The sequence below is a fragment of the Ahaetulla prasina genome, chromosome 1 (genome assembly GCF_028640845.1).
Source record: "Ahaetulla prasina isolate Xishuangbanna chromosome 1, ASM2864084v1, whole genome shotgun sequence".
NCBI classification, from domain to species: domain Eukaryota; kingdom Metazoa; phylum Chordata; class Lepidosauria; order Squamata; family Colubridae; genus Ahaetulla; species Ahaetulla prasina.
In genome coordinates, this window is record NC_080539.1 from 359952586 (window position 1) to 359972492 (window position 19907).

General features: G+C 42.9%; 1 protein-coding gene across 3 annotated transcripts in view; it reads left to right on the forward strand.

Moving 5' to 3' along the window:
• Positions 1 to 19907, forward strand: part of SSBP4 (single stranded DNA binding protein 4) — a 67286-nt gene that overhangs the window by 7701 nt on the left and 39678 nt on the right. For all 3 annotated transcript variants that reach the window (XR_009152732.1, XM_058163276.1, XM_058163274.1), the window contains exons 2-3: positions 7977 to 8049; positions 16357 to 16418. Coding sequence is in view for 2 of the 3 variants with exons in the window: in XM_058163276.1 (XP_058019259.1) it covers positions 7977 to 8049; positions 16357 to 16418 (135 nt within the window). In the remaining variant the exon portion in view is untranslated. The remainder of the gene's footprint in view (positions 1 to 7976; positions 8050 to 16356; positions 16419 to 19907) is intronic.

Sequence of the window (19907 nt, forward strand, 5' to 3'; positions counted from 1 at the left end):
AAAAGATGAGATGATCGCACATTAAAACAGGCTGGGGCTGTGATGGGATTGTCACGACTGCCACCTTGATTTTTTGGCATACATCCCCTCCTCCCCTTTACAGACCCCATTCCTCCTGTTTAAAAAAGACATTTTTTAATAAATGGAGGTGATCTGTTGGGAACTAAAAACATGGCAACCAAATATGAGTCAAACAGTCCTTAACAGAAGGATTCTTCAAGGCTTCTGACTGCAGCGCAGCGTTAATTCTTCAGCCAGTCTTCCTTCCTTCGCACATGTTTAAATATCATTGATTCAGGAGGAGGATTTCGGTGCCCTTCATAGAATTGCTGGGTTGTGGGGCGGGGGGGGAGCAACATTAGAGAAGAGGCTGCTATCGAATTACTTTTTGCTCTGGAAGGAAAGCTGGGGTATAAATCTAACAAGTCATAGGTTTAGATTTGCAGCTATAGATTTCTGGAAAGAGGCCCATTCCAAGTAGAAATGATGCTGTTGAGGAAAAAAAAATAATAAAGGGAGATTGTGCTTCCCTTTTATGGCATGGGGCCACGTCTGCCCTGGAGGGGCTACTGACTTAAAGGAAGGTGTGTGGGGGGGAGGCTCACCTGTTTGAGATGAAGACCGAGCTAAACAGTTTTGGGAACACGGGAGAAACTGCCTGTTCTTCCCACAGCAGTAGAATTTGGACAGTGGTGGAGAGATGCAACTAGACTAGCGCTCTGCAGCACACAGGAGCCCAAAGACGGAGGCTGTCTGCCGCTCTTTGAAACAGCTGCATCTTTGGCTCTGCAGCTGCTGTGCAATCCTGGGATAGGTGTGGCTGTTTCAAGGAATTGCAGGCAGGTACCTGTCCCTGCTCCCTCCAGAGCGTTGTTTGTGGTTGAATCCAAAGGACTCCACCGATTTTCATAGGCAACTGCCAGGCATTTCAAGGCAGTTTAAAGGAATGCAGTGCAGTGCAGTGGAAAATTAATTTACAGAATTCATTAGTTTCAACAGGTATTAATAGCCACTATCCTAATCCTAGTCTGCGGTATAGATTTTACAGGCCAGATGTTCTCCTATCAAGATTTCTTGATAAATACTTGGTTTTACCTTCTTTGTTATTATTATTATTTTTTTTAAAAATAGGAAGCTAGCCTGATCAAAAATTGCATCAATATTTTTAGCCCTCACATAGATCCCCAAGACAGAAAATAATAATTGGTGAGTGGCTGCAGCCTGGTAGATTCCCCCCTCCCCCAAAATATGCCTACCTGTTCAGAAAAAGGACAGAGCGAGGCAGTTTGTCTTCAGGTAAATGAATATTTCATGCTTTGCTATGCGCATCCTGGCAGCTATTTTCTGCAAGTGCCCAGAATTCCAAACATATCTGCCGGCCCCAAAAGATTGGGGGGGCCTCTGACTTGGAGGGGGTTTTAATATGAGATTTAGATACATTTACGGAGGAAGAAGAAAACTTTTTAGAAGCTTTTGGCTAGGATTGAAGCATGGAACCTCCATGTTCGGAGGTATTCTATCTCCGAATGCAAGGGATGGGCTGCTCCCGTTGTGCCACTTACATGGGCTTCGTGATATTATCCGATCTGGTGGCTCACTGTGAGAAGCAGAATATTGACTGCATGATGCAGTATGGATATTTGATATGATGGACAGTGCAGGTATTGACTAGAATTCCTACAAAGAACAACTAAGCTGGGTTGTCAATCATTTTGTAACAGGTATTTACGATAAATATATTTTGCAACACATAGCTATATTGTTACGACTCCTGCCCTAATATTTAAAGCTTTTAGCAATCAGTCATTTCAAAATGGTTCGCTTTATTCTGTGTCATCAGGAAAGAGAAAGTTATGTAGAAAAAATGAAGGGAGAAAAGAGAAATGTCAAAAATGTTGACTCCTCCCACTGTTACCTCTGACTCCACCCTTTTTGTGGAAGAATCACCCTCTCCTGACAAATTACTCCCAAAAGAATACTTTCTATATCAGTATTTATCAAACTTGGCAACTTGTTAGATGTGCGGTCTTCAACTCCCAGAATTCCCCAGCCAGCATGGCTGACTGGGGTATTCTGGGAATTGAAGTCCAGAGTTGCCAAGTTTGAAAAACACTGTTCTAAATCAACACACACCAAAAGGGCAGGAACACATTTTTCTTCTTCTTCTTGGAGCTTTAGCAGCTGCAATGAAGGCCCATTGGCTGCGTTCTGACTGTTTATTAATCTGAAATCTGGTTTGATTTATATGGCCATCCATTTCACCATAGCGATTTTTTAGCAGCATATAAAATCAAAATACAAGCAACATGCATCCATATAACTCAAGAACTTCATGGGCTGCAACAACCAATCTGTACTCATGCTTAGAAACACTTTCTGGGCTTTGCCAAAAGCTGACTGGGTTGGACCACCTCCAATCTTGGGGGTGTGGGGGGGAGTGCTTAATCCATTTCTTGAGTTCACATAAGAACTCAAGAAAAGGCATAGAATTAGTATTTGTATTTGTAATTTTAAATGGGGTTTTATGGTTTATGTATTTTAATTTAGGGGCCAAATTTAATAAGTTTTTTAGCATTGTTTTTATTTGTACTGTATCCATGGATTGTTGATTTTATCTGGCTGTGCACCGCCCTGAGTCCTTCGGGAGAAGGGCGGAATAAAAATTATTATTATTATTATTATTATTATTATTATTATTATTATTATTATTATTATTATTATTATTATTATTATTAACAACTGAACCATAAACCAAATGACCTTGGTGGGGCAACTGGCTGTGCCTCTAAAAGAGGTACATTTAGATGAACCAGCTACCCATAGCATGTTATTTGGATACAACTGCTATGTCTTTAACTGATCCGGTTTAGTGTGTTGTGTGAATAGTACAAACCTGTCCCTAGTGTTGATAGTCTTGACTAGTGCAGCAGATAGTCGCGACCACAACTGGGACCAGAATTTCTTTTGCTACCCAAAGTGGTTGTTAAGTGAGTCATTCCTGATTTTATGACCTTTATTGCCATGGTTGAGCGCAACCCTGTGGTTATTATGTGAATCATGCGGTTATTCAGTGCATATGGCTCCCCCCCATTGACGTTGCTTATCAGAAGTTAGCTGGGAAATTCGCAAATGGCGATCACATGACTCTGGGATGCTGCAACCATGATAAAACATGTTGGATGCCAAACACCTGAATTTTTATCTTGTGACCATGGGTATGCCGTAACAGTTGTAAGTGTGAGGACTGGTTGCAAATCAGTTTTTTTCAGTGCTGTTGTAACTTTGAACAGTTGCTAAACAAATGGTTGTAAGTGAAAGACTTCCCATGGTCCTTGATAGCCTTTTATCCAGTTCCCTTTTTTGTAACACCACCTACTTTGTTGTTTGGAAGCCACTCTGGTGTAGTATTGTATTTAAAAGTGCCAGACCAGAAGCCAGGAGACTGAGTTCTAGTCCTGCTTTACGCACAAAGCCATTTCGGTGACTTGAAGTCAATCATCCTCTCTTAACCCTAGCAAAAAGGCAGCAATGACATACTGCTTCTGAAATATTGGCAAGAAAACTGCATGAATTCCTCCAATATTGCCACTAGTGACTGACTCAAAGGGACATAAAAAATTAGTTATCATTACAATGCCTATACACAGACTACAGGACCTTAAAAAGTAAAAGGTAAAGGTTCCCCTCACACATATGTGGTAGTCGTTCCTGACTCCAGGGGGCAGTGCTCATCTCCCTTTCAAAGCCGAAGAGCCAGTGCTGTCTGAAGATGCCTCCGTGGTCATGTGACCGACATGACTAAATGTCAAAGGTGCACAGAACGCAGTTACCTTCCCACCAAAGGTGGTCCCTATTTTTCTACTTGCATTTTTTACGTGCTTTCGAATTGCTAGGTTGGCAGAAGCTGGGACAAGGAACGGGAGCTCACCCCGTTACATGGCACTAGGGATTCGAATTGCTGAACCTCCGATCTTTCTGTCGACAAGATCAGCATCTTAGCTACTGAGCCACCGCATCTCTTGGTAGGGTGGGACCTTAGGGTGGCTCAAAGGGACAACTATGATGACGACTGCATGATTGAAGCCAGAGCAATAGTATTTAGACTTAGCCCCAAGCAATCTGGGTCTTCATTTTACTAACCTCGGAAGGATGGAAGACTGAGTCAACCTAGATCCAGTCAGGATCAAACCCCTGGTGTGTGGGCAGAGTTAGCCTTCAGTGCTGCGTTCTAACCGCTGTGCTACCATGACTCATATCCCTTTCATATATGTCAATAAAAGGGGCAGAACTTTCGACTATATAGCTGCAGCCATTATAATTTTGTCCCCACCTTCACAGATACTCCTCGGAAGTCACCTGCTGATCCTTTGCAAAATGAGTAAAGTATCCAAGGGGTCTCCCAGAGATATTGAGAGTGTTAACCTTGAACGGCATCTCAGGCAGCAGGTTCTTTGTTGGGTTTCCTTTTCGTTAAAGTGTAAAAATAAACGGGGGTGGCTCATTTGAAGCTAGAGCCATGGGGAGGGAGGGAGAGAGCTTAGTGGCAAGTACTTCCTACAGTCACAACAGACAGTAAAGTAAATAGAGAGGCTAAGAGTTTTTTTTCTCCCCTTGGGACTCTTCTTGACCACACAGTCACAGCCATTATCTTGGCTTCTTTGACTCCACTGGGGACCCCTGTAGCGCCAGATTCCAATGGCCAGTTTCATTCTTTAGCTACTGTATGTATTGTGCAGAAAAGGTTCAGCAGGTTTTAGCATTAAGAGTGTGTGGAAGGAAAATATCTGCTCTCACTTTCTCTGGTCTAACCACAGATAGACTTGTCTCTGTAATTTCTCCGCTTCTTGAAGCTTTTGTATTGCGAGTTCCTCTCACTGTGTAATTTCTCCTAGATCAGGGTTTCCCAACCTAGGCAAATCTAAGATGTGTGGACTTCAGCTCCCAGAATTCCCAGCATAGCTGACTGAGGAATTCTGGGACCATGGGTTTTAAAGTTGCCAGGGTTGGGAAACCTTGTTTTAGATCGGGGGGGGGGGTGTCAAACTGGCGGCCTGTGGGCTGAATGCATCATGCGCAGGCCACACCCACCCCAGCTCCGCGAAGGGAAAAAAGTCACAAAACGTCATATGAGGGCAATGTGATGCCATGAGTTTGACACCCGTGTCCTAGATCAGGGGTCTCCAACCTTGGCAACTTTCAGACTTGTGGACTTCAACTCCCAGAATTCCTCAGCCAGCTTTGCTGGCTGAGGAACTCTGGGAGTTGAAGTCCACAAGTCTGAAGGTTGCCAAGGTTGGAGACCCCTGTCCTAGATCATCTTTTTTTATATATATATAAAACCCTGTCCTAGATCATCTTGATGTCAGGTTGAGGCTACAAAAGAAAGATTATTGAGTTAAAAAGGACCATTAACAAATATTAAGCCAGTACAAAGAAAAAAGAAAAGTTAGTAGCACATATAAATACATATGTAATCATATAGAAAAATACATAAATATATATATAGTTTCCCTGGCCAAAATGATTGTTATTCAGATGAAGGAAATCTACTATGCACGATAAATGATGACCAGATTTGGATGCATTTGTTCTTAGAATATTTCAAAGCTCTTTATTTTTTATCTAAAACAATTTTCCATACCTTTATATAATACTCATCCAAGGAAATGTTACTTTTCTGGTATTTTACACTATTAACTTGGCAGCTAGCACAGGAACTGAGTCAGTTCCTTATACTGTGTTAATTTATACGTGCTAGGAAAAAAACCGAACAGCACCAAAACAAACGATTGGTGATTTTTCCAATTTCTTCAAAAACTTTCAACTAGAAGGAATAACTAAGTAGACATTGCTACCAAAAATAGTAATATGTGCCAATTTGTTTATAATCCAACCAGTACAATCTGGAAATATTATAATTAATGTTAAAATGTTATGCAAAGTGTAATGCCGCCTATGGATTATCTTTCAGTCAATTCTTAATGAATTGCTGAAATAGATTTAAAATAAATTAATGCCCCAAAATGTTTCAGTGAGTTTCTGAAAGTTCAAAACCCAGGATTTTCCTCAAAATATTTTTACATGTTCAAGAAAAGCTGTTGTGTTTAATATAAGTATTTGATGTAGCATTAATGAGATACAAGTGAAGCATATATATCATCCTTCAAGCTATTCTTGGTTTTAATTGAAGACACCTGGATACTTTACAAAGGATTGATTGGGTTTGATTCATTTGAAACCAGGTTGGTACTTGTGGCAATCTTTTTTTGCAAAATATATTTAGAATTTGCAGGGTTTCCATCTATAATTAAATCTCTAATTCTATATAATCCTCCTTATTCCTATTGCTTGTGCTGTGCAAATTTATCCTTGTGCTTAAAAAAAGAATATTGGAAAATGGTAGGAAAGGTGTTAGTAGCAGACTAGAATTCGCACCAATGCAGATTATTCAGATGCTTAAATGTAAATGCAGATGTCAGAATGCAAATACAATACAGGAAGTGGGTCAGATAGGAAGCCATCAAGGACTATGTGCACACAATGCATAGAGACACAGATTTGTCAAAGGTACTTCAGTACAATGTGTGAACTCAGAAGATTGCTATAATTGAGCCAAGATGATATAAGAAAGATTGAAAGAAATGCAGAGCTACTGTGGTTACTTGCTACTAAAACTGGCACTCTGTTTACTCAGACTATATGTACCTTTGATTTCAGCACTGAGCAATGTAGATGAGCCCAATTGCTTTATATTTCTCCTGAAAATTTCGTAAAAGCCCTGGTTTGTTAGAGATAGCTGCAAGATTAATGGTGCTTGATCTGATCTTGCAAAATAATCCAAAACTGATCACGGGATGGACGATACTGTTAATTCTTTGCTACCAATGCCTCTTCAAGGACCTTTCTAATCTCCAGCAGTGCTGAGGGGAGGCCTTTTAATTTATTTTTATTTTTAAAAAATATAGCTGCTTAACTTATATATGAAATCTATTAAAATCATAAACATTTAAAAACTGGCGCCAGAGTTAAACTTCCAGTTCCTCCTTAAATCTCTCACCCACCTTTCCCTATGCAGCATTTGGGGAGCGGGGGAACCCAATTTTTCAATGTTATTCGGGAGGCTAGGACAATAGGAAAGAATAATCCACAGGGCAGGGGCTTTCATGGAAAAGGCAAATTTTCTGGTTCCCACTATATGGAAATATTTAGGGGAAGCATGCTCATTCTATCTTATTTTATTTATTTATTTAGAAAATGTATATTGCCGCCTATACACACCTGGCGACTCAAGGCAGCTTACAAGGATCTTACCTGGTAGGATAGGTATATGACCTTAGGGGAAACTACACAAGAAAAGATTACCTGGCCCGGTGCCATATAGGGCTTTAGAGGTAATAGCACCTTTAACTGCACCCAGAAAAAAAACTGGGAGCCGGTGCAGCTCGCCCAAGAGTGGTCTTACATGGGTAAACCTGGGCATATGTCATTGGGCTGAGATAGAGTTCCTAAATATTTAGAATCAGTTCATTCTTTTGAGTGGCAGTCATAACAAATAAGAAAACCTGCATAGAAGTGGCCAAACACATATAAAATACATTAAAATCAGGGGTGGGATTCTACCGGTTCGGGCAAACCTGTAGCTCTGGCGATCAGCTGGGAGGGAACCAGTTCACTCCAACGATCAGGTCAGCCCACCCGCCCGCTGCTGCGCTTTACTTACCTTTATCTTCTCAGCTGATTGGCGCAGCAGAGCGGATTGCCGCACCTCATCTGTGTTATTCCAAATTGGTAACACAGAAGGTTAGTATTTGTAAAACTGCACCCACACGAAGCACACAATCACTGAACCGGTTGTTAAACCGGTAGCATCCCACCCCTGATTAAAATGTACAAAAATCAGTAAGAACATTAAGCCAATGTTATTGCAGCAAATATGTTCTTAAGTAAAGTATTGGACTTTCTTCTTTTTCTCCCAGGTTGGCACTGTATGTGTACGAATATCTCCTTCATGTTGGGGCTCAGAAATCTGCACAGACCTTCCTCTCAGAGGTAAGAATAGGAACCAAAGCTTGGGGGAGGTGAGCCGATGGAGGAATATCCATTGATATGCAGCTCAATTTAGATTTGATCATTGTAGATTGGATATATTTTCTTTAAAATTGGAGGCTCTGCAGAGCAGATTCTAATAAACGTCAAAACAATACAAAGTTTGGAGGTGCTTTTTTCCAGGCAAAGTTTGTAATCTCTTTTTAAAAATATTTTTCAACACAGACCCGAGGTCCTCACACTGTAATGTGATTTGTAGTAATTAAAATTAAATTTTTAAATTTCCCTTGAGTAATTTTCTTAGCAGCATTAATCAAATGATTTGACACTGCCTTCTTCGGGAATGTTGCTTTGACATTCCAATTTAGCTCTCCATGTTATATCGCCTGGTGGTCTCCCATCCATTACTAAGTAAGCCAAAGCATTAATTGTCAAGGTGTTAAGCCAGATGTGGCCAATTAGTGGGCCAATTTAAACGTATGTTTCTGTTTTCTTATTTTTTTCTACTTACATATTTTTATTCAAGTAATTCCTTTGTGTCTTCAAAACATCCCCTGTGGACGGGGTGGGTGGGAAGACAATAAATAAAATCTTAAAGCAGAAATGTATATAAATAAAATGTTAAAGCAGAAATGTATAAATGAAAGATACCAGATGACAGAGCTGGGCAAAATGAATTGTTCTTCTATTTGCTCCATTTTTTTCTTTTTGATTCAAGTCTCTCAGAAGCACAGTTTGCACACTATTACTACTGCAAAATCTTAATAACACTGAATTTGCAATCCAAAGCGCAATCCCCTTGAGCAAAGAGTAAATTCGCAAATAAGTTGGGAGAAAAAAAAATATTCCTTGGGAATCTTAACGCAGTGATAGCTTAATAATAATGTCGTTAGTGACTCAAAGGAAAGAATTCTCCAAGGACAGAAGTCTGATCTGGTGCCTCCACACCCACTCTCTCTGTGAACCAGATGCCAGAGTTTATCATTTCAAAGAACAGAAGAATAGCTTTCTTGGATCAAGCCAATGTCCATTTTAATCCTGCAGTGTCTTTCCTGTAGAGGCCAACTAGAGGCATCTTCGGTGCTTCTACGTAGAAGAGGGAGACATATTTCTCGCACTGTTGTTTTTGTTTTTGCAGAAGCAGTTTAGAGATATATTTTGCTCCCAACTTGGAGAGAACACTGAGGGATGAAAGAGCCTGTCCTCCATTAATTTATTCAGTCCAAATTATTAACAGATTAACAAAGTTGGAAGGGACCTTGTAGATCATCTTGTCCAACTCCCCACCCAAACAGGATGTTTTGACCCAGGCCCAAGTAGGTAGTAATAAACTTAGTCCGTGGAAAAACAAACTATTCAAATAGCTGGGAATTACTCCATTCCCAGCGTCCTTCAGCTTAAAGTAAAACAAATGCCTCCCAACACAAATTCCTCAGTTATCTCGCAAACCTTGGTCCAATTGGGCAAACTGCCAAAAGCCCTTCCTGGCAAACGTCCAGGAGCCACAAAAACAAAGACATATACAAAACAGAAGACAAAGCAGAAGACACAGCTACAACGTCATTTTCCAGCAAAGACCAAATGCCGGTGCGGGTCTGTTTTAAGCCTTATGGGAGGGGCCAATCATCTCTTGGCCCTACTTCTGAGTTGTCCTCTCTGCTTGAGCTGCTCTCGCCTTCTGGCAGCTCTTTTCATGCGTACATTAGGAACAGGCTCCTCCTGTTCCTCTGCCTCACTACTATCAGTCTCTGAAGGCTCTGGAGTCCGCACCTCACTTCCCGATGGCCCTGGCCTCACCTCAGCTTCATCGCTGTCCGTTGCCAGCTCTGTAGGCTGCTGACGGACCACAACACAGGAGACCCTATACCATTTCTGACAGATAGCAGTCCAGTCTCTTCTTGAAAGCTTCCAGTGATGAAACTCCCACAATTTATGAAGCCAAGCTGTTCCATTGGTTGATTGCTCTCACTGTCAGAAAATTTTTCCTTATTTCCAGGTTGAATCTCTCCTTGTTCAGTTTCCATCCATTATTCCTTGTCTGGCCTTTGGGTGCTTTGGAAAATAGCTTGACTCCCTTCTTCTCTTTGGCAGCCCCTCAAATATTGGAACACTGCTATCATGTCTCCCCTGGTCCTTCTCTTCACTAGACTAGCCATGCCCAGTTCCTGCAACCGTTCTTCATATTTTTTAGCCTCCAGTCCCCTAATCATCTTCGTTGCTCTTTTCTGCACTGTTTCTAGAGTCTCAACACCTTCAGTTTTTTTAATTAATCTTCAGTCTTCTAAGTTACTGTCCATCACTCCGTCTTAGAATACAGGACTTCCAACCATTCATTTGATGACCTTTCAAAGTCACAGTGACACTAAAAAAAGGGGGATTTATGACCACTCCTCACACTTACGACTGTCACACCATCCCCACAGTCACATAATCAAAATTTGGGGGCTTGGCAAGCAGCGTGTATTTACAACGGTTGCAGCATCCCAGGGTTACGGTGATCCCCATTTGGAACCTTCCCTGCCAGCTTCCAAACAGCAGAGTCAGTAAGGGGAAGCTGGATTCACTTAATAACTGCATGATTTACTCAGCGGCAGTAATTCACTTAGCCACCACGGCAAAGAAAAAAAAAAGATCGTGCAATTGAGTGTGACTCACTTAACCACTGCCTTGCTTAGCTACAGAAATTCTGGCCCCAATTGTGGTTGTAAGTGGAGGACTACCTATAATACATTTCATTCCTTCCTACTGCCAGGCAGGTCACATTACCCTGGATTATTTGGATGGAAGACTTCTAGGAAATCCCAGGTTGAAAACTACATCTGGGTGGGTTTTTTTTAAAGCCAGAAGATGGCAATCAAGGGCAAATTACTTCCATGTCGATGCCAAAATATCTACATGAATATGTCTACGAGGCTGTTTGGAGTTGGGCTGTACTTGAAAGAGGCTTATTTAATTTTTGTGGTTACTATTCTGCTACTTCGTCTCTTAAGTCTTAGCCACGCTTCTGCAATTAATGCTTTTGAACGGGGCCAAAAGTGTTTTGCTGCTGATTTTCATTTATACTCTGTGTCCAATACATCTCGCTCCAATGCCCAACAGTAGTCAGCCAGAATTGATAGATTCTAGTTCCCCTGAAATTGTTTTTTCATGGTGAAACTTTTCACCATGTTCATCACTGACTGAGCCTAGACTTTTGGGGAAAAGGTTCAAGTGTGAATGTAGGAAATGAATCTTCAGTGACTTGTGGCGCTGCATGCTGTAAGAAGTTTGTCAACTAGCTGAATGTAGTTTGGCACTCTGTTGCTAAGAAAATTCTCAACTATATCCTTGAATGCTTTCTAGGTGACTTTCTCTGGTCCTACTAACAGATCATTGAACTGCTTGTCATTGATGGTGTATCTCAACTGTGGTCCAACAAAAATGCCTTCCTTAATCTTGGCATCAGTTATTCTTGGAAACATCTGTCTCAAATAACAGAAAGCTTCACCTTCGTTGTTCATTGCTTTCACAAAATTTGTATGTGAGCTTTATTTATTTATTTATTTATTTATTTATTTATTTATTTATTTATTTATTTATTTATTATTCATACTTTTATACTGCCCTATCTCCCTAGGGACTCAGGGCGGTGTACAGCCATATAAAAATACATAAATATACAAAGTAAAACATTAATCTAAAAAACTTATTATATAGGCCAAATATTTAAAATAGAAATATAAATAATAAAACCCGATTTAAAACCCAAATTTCAAATTTAAACATTTAAAATTTTAAAATTTTAAAAAAATCTAGTCCAGTTATGGGAAGAGGGGTCCTCTTATGGGAAGAGGGGGCAAAAATATCTTTCTTGGGTCAATAAATGGTTCATGTATGCCACTTTTTCCTACCCCAGAACCAAATTCTTTTGGAATGGCCATTTCTTTTTAATGTAATGCGATCGTGTTGCATGGCTGTTCCATTCAACAATATCTATCTATCTATCTATCTATCCATCCATCCATCCATCCATCCATCCAGGGCTGGGCTTCAAAAATTTTAGCAAGGGGTTCTCTGGCCCGTTGCTGGGTGGGCGTGGACATGGACATGGTGGGTGTAGCCTACTTGGCCTCCTGCACCACAGCAGAGTGGGGCATTTTTGCCATCCCCAGGCTCTGGAGGCTTTCTTAACACCTCCAGGAGGGCAAAAATGGCCTCCCCAGGCTCCAGAGGCCCTCTGGAGGCCGGAAACGGGACTGTTTCTGGCCTTCCTGAACTTCTGGTAGGCCCGTTTTTCGCCCTCCCCGAGCCTCCACACACACCCTGCACTTACTTGTACTCAAAATGGGCCGCATGGGGACTCCTGGGAGGGATGAGGCAGAGTGGGCGGGGCCAGCCAGGAGTGGGATTTGTGGGTTCTCCAAACTGCACAGAATCTTAGCTAGATCCAGAATCTAGATTCTAGATTCATGGCTTAGGACCGGGATATCTTCGGGACCGCCTTCTGTTACCACATGCCTCCCACCGACCGGTGCGCTCCCATAGAGAGGGTCTCCTCAGGGTGCTGTCAGCCAAACAATGTCGGCTGGCGACTCCCAGGGTGAGAGCCTTCTCTGTGGGGGGCACCTACCCTCTAGAATGAGTTTCCCCCAGAACTTCGACAACTTCCTGACCTCCGGACCTTTCACCGCCAGCTGAAGACGTATTTATTCTTCCAAGCAGGACTGGTTTTTTAAATTGGATTTTAAATGGGGTTTTATATTATATTATGTATTTTATAATTTAATTTATTGGCCATATTGAATAAGTTTTTTAATAGTGATTTTATTGTATTGTATTGTACTGTATTTTATCTGGCTGTTAACCGCCCTGAGTCCTTCGGGAGAAGGGCGGTATAAAAATTAAAATGTTGTTGTTGTTGTTGTTGTTGTTGTTGTTGTTGTTGTTGTTGTTGTTGTTATTATTATTATTATTATTATTATTATTATTATTATTATTATTATTATTATTATTATTAGTTCTCTTGAACCCCTGCGAACCTCCAGCAGCCTATCTATCTATCTATCTATCTATCTATCTATCTATCTATCTATCTATCTATCTATCTATCTATCTATCTATCTAAATTTATTAGCTATTTTTCTTACCATTCTGGGCAGCTTACAATCATAAAAATAAATATATCTCCTTCTTCTTCTCCTTCGTTGTGTATATATATGTAGGCATATACACACGTACACACACACACACACACACATAAATAACTTAGTGCCAACCACTAAAATCCAACTACAGATGGAGAAGGCGGGGGCAGGATAGGAGGGAGGTGGAATCTGTTGTTACTCGATCAACCACCTCCACTGTGATGCTCCCACATTGGGGGCCCAAGCTAATTGGCAGAGCCAGGTCTTTACACCGGTGCGAACAGTGAGGAAAGATGGGGCCAACCTCACATTGGGGGGAAGCAGGGGGCAAAATGTTCCAGAAGGCAACTGCAATGGCAGAGATAACTCTTCTCCTGAACCCCACCAGCTAGAACAATCAGGCTGAAGGGCCCTGTAGAATGCCTCCTTTGCTGGCACAGGTGGGACGGGCCATTCCCAATGCGACGAGACAAGCCTGGGAGCTCGTCCGAGTATTTGGTATATCCGAGCTGCATTCCAAGCAGCAGAACCATTATTTTTAGGTCTCTACAGATATTCCAGTTGCGCTTGGTGTACTGGATGTGCTTCAACCTCAGTTCCATATTTTCATATGTTTCTTTCATGTGTGCAGCATAGCACACATGGCACTAAAGGGTGTACAAGGACATTGTGTAAAAACAAAAAAATTCCATAAAGTGGTACCTGATAGTTTAACTTACAGATTACTTTTGTGATTAGCCACCTAAAATCTATACACTCAGAAGTGTTCAGGAAGCCATTTTTTAATGGTCCAATGGAACTCTGGGTGTTGTAGTTCTGCTACTTTTGGAAGTGGTAAATTTTATTTATTTATTTATAATTTAATTTCTATACCGCCCTTCTCCCAAAGGACTCAGGGCGGTTTACAGCCATACAGAGGGCTCCCACCCTCTGGAACGAACTCCCTCCAGGATTTCGTCAACTTCCGGACCTCCGAACCTTTCGTCGCGAGCTCAAAACACACCTATTTATTTGCGCGGGGCTGGGTTAGTTTTTAAATTTATTGGTTTTAATGGGGTTCTTAGTATTTATATTGTTTTAATAATTTGGCTATTGAATAAGTTTTTTATGTGTTATTTTAAATTGTATTTATATGTTTGCTTTTAATTGCCTGTGAACCGCCCTGAGTCCCTAGGGAGATAGGGCGGTATATAAATCTGAAAAATAAATAAATAAAATAAATATTTAAAAACACAAAATACAAACAGCAAATTTAAAACAGAATTAAAACCAAATATTTAATAGGCCGAATCAAACTAAAACGGTCATAGACCGACGTAAAGCCCATTTAAAAATTTCGATTTAAAATTACCCTTAGGCCAGTCCCGCACGATGAAATAATAAAGTCTTAAGTTCACGTTTGAAGGTCCGGAGGTCGGGGAGTTGGCGCAACCCTGGAGGCAGCTTATTCCAAAGGGCCGGTGCCACCACACAGAAGGCTCTCCCCCTGGGGGCCGCCAACCGACATTGTTTGGTTGACGGCACCCTGAGAAAGCCCACCCTGTGGGAGCGCACAGGTCGTTGGGAGGCTATCAGTGGCAGAAGGCGGTCTCGTAAATAGCCCGGTCCTAAGCCATGGAGCGCTTTAAAGGTGATGACCAGCACCTTGAATTGCACCCGGAAGGCTACCGGCAGCCAGTGCAGGCCGCGCAGGATAGGTGTTATATGGGAGCAACGAGGTACTCCCTCTATCACCCGCGCAGCCGCATTCTGGACTAGCTGGAGCCTCCTGGTGCTCTTCAAGGGGAGCCCCATGTAGAGAGCATTGCAATAGTCCAGGCGGGAAGTAACGAGGGTGTGAGTGACCGTGCGCAAGGAGTCCTGGTCTAGGAAGGGCCGCAACTGGCGAATCAGGCGAACCTGATAAAATGCTCCCCTGGCGACGGCCGTCAGATGTTCTTCTAAGGACAGCCGATCGTGCAGGAGAACGCCCAAGTTGCGCACCCTCCCCCTGGGGGCCAGTACTTCACCCCCAACAGTCAGCGATGGCGTAAGCTGACTGTACCAGGACGCCGGAACCCACAGCCACTCTGTCTTGGAGGGGTTGGGTTGGAGCCTGTTCCTCCCCATCCAGACCCGCACGGCTTCAAGACACCGGGCCATCACCTCGACGGTTTCGTTGGGGTGGTTCGGGGTGGAAATGTACAGCTGAGTATCATCAGCGTACAGATGGTATTCCACCCCAAAACCACGGATAACCTCGCCCAATGGCTTCATGTAGATGTTGAACAGGAGAGGCGAGAGAACCGACCCCTGTGGCACCCCACAAGTGAGGCACCTCGAGGTCGATCTCTGCCCCCTGCCAACACCGTCTGCGAACGGTCCGAGAGATAGGAGGAGAACCACCGATAAACGGTGCCCCCACCCCCAATCCCTCCAACCGCCGCAGCAGGATACCATGGTCAATGGTATCAAAAGCCACTAAGAGATCTAAAAGGACCAGGACAGAGGAACATCTCCTGTCCCGAGCCCTCCAGAGATCATCCACCAACGCGACCAAAGCCGTCTCCATGCTGTATCCACGTCTGAAGCCGGACTGGAACGGGTCTAGATAGACAGTTCCCTCCAGGTATTGGGGAAGCTGATATGCCACCACACTCTCAACAACCTTCGCCAAAAAGCGAAGGTTGGAGACTGGACAATAGTTCACCAATACAGCTGGGTCCAGGGAAGGCTTCTTAAGGAGGGGCCTCACCACCGCCTCTTTTAAGGCAGTGGGGAAAATGCCCCCCAACAAAGAAGCGTTGGTAACTCCAGGAGCCAGCCTCGTGTAACCTCCCATGTGGCCAGTACCAACCAGGAGGGACACGGGTCCAATAAACATGTGGTGGGATTCAGCCTACCCGACAACCTGTCCATGTCGTCGAGAGTCACAGGATCAAACTCAGCCCAGGTAATATCCACAAGACCCGTCCCCGTCATCCCGCCTGAATCTATCCAATCAGCATCCAGTCCGTCCCGGATCCGAGCGATTTTATCGGACAGATACTGTACAAAATCCTCAGCACGCCCCTGCAAGGGGTCCTCCTGAGCCCCCTGCGTAAGCAGGGAGCGGTCACCCTAAACAGGGTGGCTGGGCGATTATCTGCCGATTGGAGAATTGCTGGTCTCTTATCTATTTAACTGGTACTTTATTGATTCTCCACAGATCCGGTGGGAAAAGAACATTACCCTGGGAGAACCACCTGGCTTCCTTCACTCCTGGTGGTGGTGAGTAGCATCCGCAGTGTTCTCAATGGGATGGTGGGTGGAATGCATTGTCTAAAACTTGCAACTTTAGGAGGCGTGGACTTCAATTCTGGGACACAAAGTCCACACATCTTAGAGTTGCCAAAGTTAAGAATGGTTAGTCTAGATCAGGGGTGTCAAACTTGCGTTGTCACGTTGTCGTCACGTGACATATCGTGCAGGAGTGGTATTCACTTACCTTCGCTAAGGGTTTGCAAATGTGAGTGCACGTGTGTGCAGAACATCAAAAACTGGACGTGATGATGTCCGGGCAGGTGGGCGGAGCCTCCCTCAGCCGCCGCTATTGGTTCACCCGAACTGGGTAGAACCAGCTGAATATCACCACTGGTATCGTGATTTTTTTCCCCTTAGCTAAAATGGGGGTGGGCGTGGCATCTTACCCGTGGGCCATGAATTTGACACCCCTGATCTAGATGGATAGTCCCTTGATTATTCAGTGTCAGTCTTTCCAAATATGATATTCTACAGGTGTCTGGACATCACCTACCACAATTCCTAGCCAAAACTGTTTGGAGAACACAGATTCGGGAAGGCATAGGATGCTATTTCCTATCAGTTCAGCTCATCAGATTTGTTATTGGCTCTTCTGAATGATGGAAGATTTTCCAGGATCTTGGACCGGAGGGGATTTTTCCATTACACCCTGGTTGAGATCTTTTTAAGGGAATATATGCTGTCAGATATTGAACTCAGAAACTTTCTCAGATAAAGAATCTGTGCGCTTACGGAATAAGTTTCCTTTCCTCTTTGGAAACACCATTATTTGAGAACAATGATTTCCAATTGAAGATAAAGCCATGAACAAATCAAGGCCAACAGACATTCACCCTGTCCTGCTTCTCAGAATGTACTTAGTAACCTCAGTTGGGACCAGTGACTCATACTGCTAAGTGACACAGTAGTTAAGTGAAGTATCACATGACTGAGTCAGACTAACAACATCATTTTTGCTGCAGTCATTAAACAAATAATGGTAAATCCTTAAGCACAGCATCATGTGACCTGTGATTTACTGCCATCTTCTCCACTGATTTTGTTTGTTGGAAGCCAGCAGTGAAGCTCGCCATTGGCAATCATGTAATTGTGGGGCACTACAGCTGGTGTAAAATGCACACTGGTGAATTTGGGATGTTGTGACAGCTCTTAATTTTGAGGACTGGTCGCAAGTCCTACTTTTTCAGCACTGTTGTAATTTCTAGCATTTGCTAAACAAGGCAAATGGGAAAGAGAGGACTATCTGTATTCTCAGCTGGGCCAAAGAGCCAATTTGCTATACTTTGAAGGTGCTAGGCTACAAACCAGGATACTAGAATTCAGTGTCCTGACACTAGAATCCAGCAGGAAAGCCAGCTGGATAACTTTGGACCAATTGTTCCCCCTCAACAACTCACGGGAGGAGGTAGAAGTATTATGAATGGATGCTGCCATGAGCTGACCCTATTGAAACAGTGACGGTGGATGCTTCAGAAATAGAAGAAGAAGATAGTATTGCGGGGTACTTAGGGAATGGAAAGGTGAAACATGAGGGCTTGGAGAAGGCACCTGAAGAAATAAATGCAAATTGTGCGATGGGGAACCGTGTGACGGGAGTGTGTTAGTGAGTGTAAAACCAGGGTAAAACCATGAAAAGAAATTAAGAAGCATTAATACCACTTTATAATGCCTTGGTAAGGCTACACCTGGAATACGGCATCCAGTTTTGGTTGCCAAAATATAAAAAAGATATTGAGATTCTGGAAAAAATATAGAGAAGAGCCACAAAGATGATTAGAATAGAATAGAATAGAATAGAATAGAATAGAATAGAATAGAATAGAATAGAATAGAATAGAATAGAATTTTTTATTGGCCAAATGTGATTGGACACACAAGGAATTTGTCTTAGTGCATATCCTCTCAGTGTACATAAAAGATACCTTCATCAAGGTACAACACTTACAACACTTAATGATAGTCATAAGGTACAAATTTAACACTTAAAATTAAAACTAAATAATAATAAAGGGAAGGGAGGGAGGAAGGGAAGGAAGGAAGGAAGGAATGAAGGAAGGATCAATCAGCATCCTGAGAGTATTTGCATTCCTTCAAAAAACAAACATGGAACAGGTTTTAACTTAACTAGTTTGAAATAGAACATGTGGGAAAACCTGAGAAGTTGGGGATGGTGGCGGAAGAGATGGCATCAAGGTGCCAAATTTCATATAACATAGGTAACTCATGGAATCTCTCATTACATATACACAGAATCGCACATGCAGGCCTACCACACCCATCTTTATTTTTCCTGCCTTCTGCAGGAGTTTGCTGGCAGAGAAAATAGGGTGGAGAAAGTTCCCGGAAGGTAGGGAATTTTGGATACCCTTGGAAGAGGCGTTGACTGGGGAAGGGTGTGCGTGTGCACGTCTGTCTGCGTGTCTGCTGGATTTTTGCTCTTTCAGTCCCAACCTTAAAAGTCGCCCCCTCCTCCCAATCCTTGTTGTTGGCTTCAGGCACAACTGGAACACATTCAAGAGCTTTTCCCCCCTCAGTGCACACTCCTTCCCGGAAACCCCCCTGTCCGTTGCGGCGTCTGGCTCCAGCTTCTACACATGGATGTGATTTGGAGGAATCCAGAGGCAGAATATTCCAGGGACCTAACTGGGGGTGGCGGCAATGGAGATCTGGCTTGATAAGTGTCCGTCCCCCCCCCCTCCCAACCTTTGGCTCTTATCACAGGGAAAGGGCCCAGAAAGGGGGAGGGTTCCCTGTGTGGTGGGAAGAGAGTCTGGAGGGCATGATGGATGAAGTGCTGTACATCCCCCTCTCCCACTACGCTGACTCCCCCTGCCCCGGTCTCAAAACTTGGCTGGCTCTTCAGTTTTAGACGGATGGGCCTGTTTAGAGCATCTGCCTTCTTCCAACTGCCTTCCCTCCCTCCCTCCCTCCTTCCCTCCCGTCCACCACATCCCTTTCTTTTTTCGAGGGGTTGATTTTGTTTTATTATGTACGTGATTGTGCTGCAGCTACATTTTCTACGCTTTTTTCTCGTGCATCTTTCCCGTTTTTTAAAAAACCTGTATGCACAAATCCCTTTTCTTTTGTTTTCCCTCTCCTCTCCTTCTCCCGTTCCCTTCCTTTTTTACATAGCTGCTTCCTTTCTTTTTAGCTTCCCTCTCTGTTTCTCTCTGAATCTCTCCTTTTGGTGGCATGTTTCTCTACTTCCCTTCATGAGAATCAGAGTTTGGGATCAAGGGACAGTAGAGCAATAAGATTTGGCAGCATCCTGGTGTAATAAGAGACGGTTCATTAAAAGTGTCAAAAATGCACAGATATACTGTTGAAATGACTAGATTTTCCTTTATCTGCCTGATGTTGTATGCATTGCAAGGTATTTATCTTCCTCCTGACATCTAATTTATTGTTTGTGGCAAAGTATATGCATATTTGGTTTGAGGGATTAAGCAATGTAAA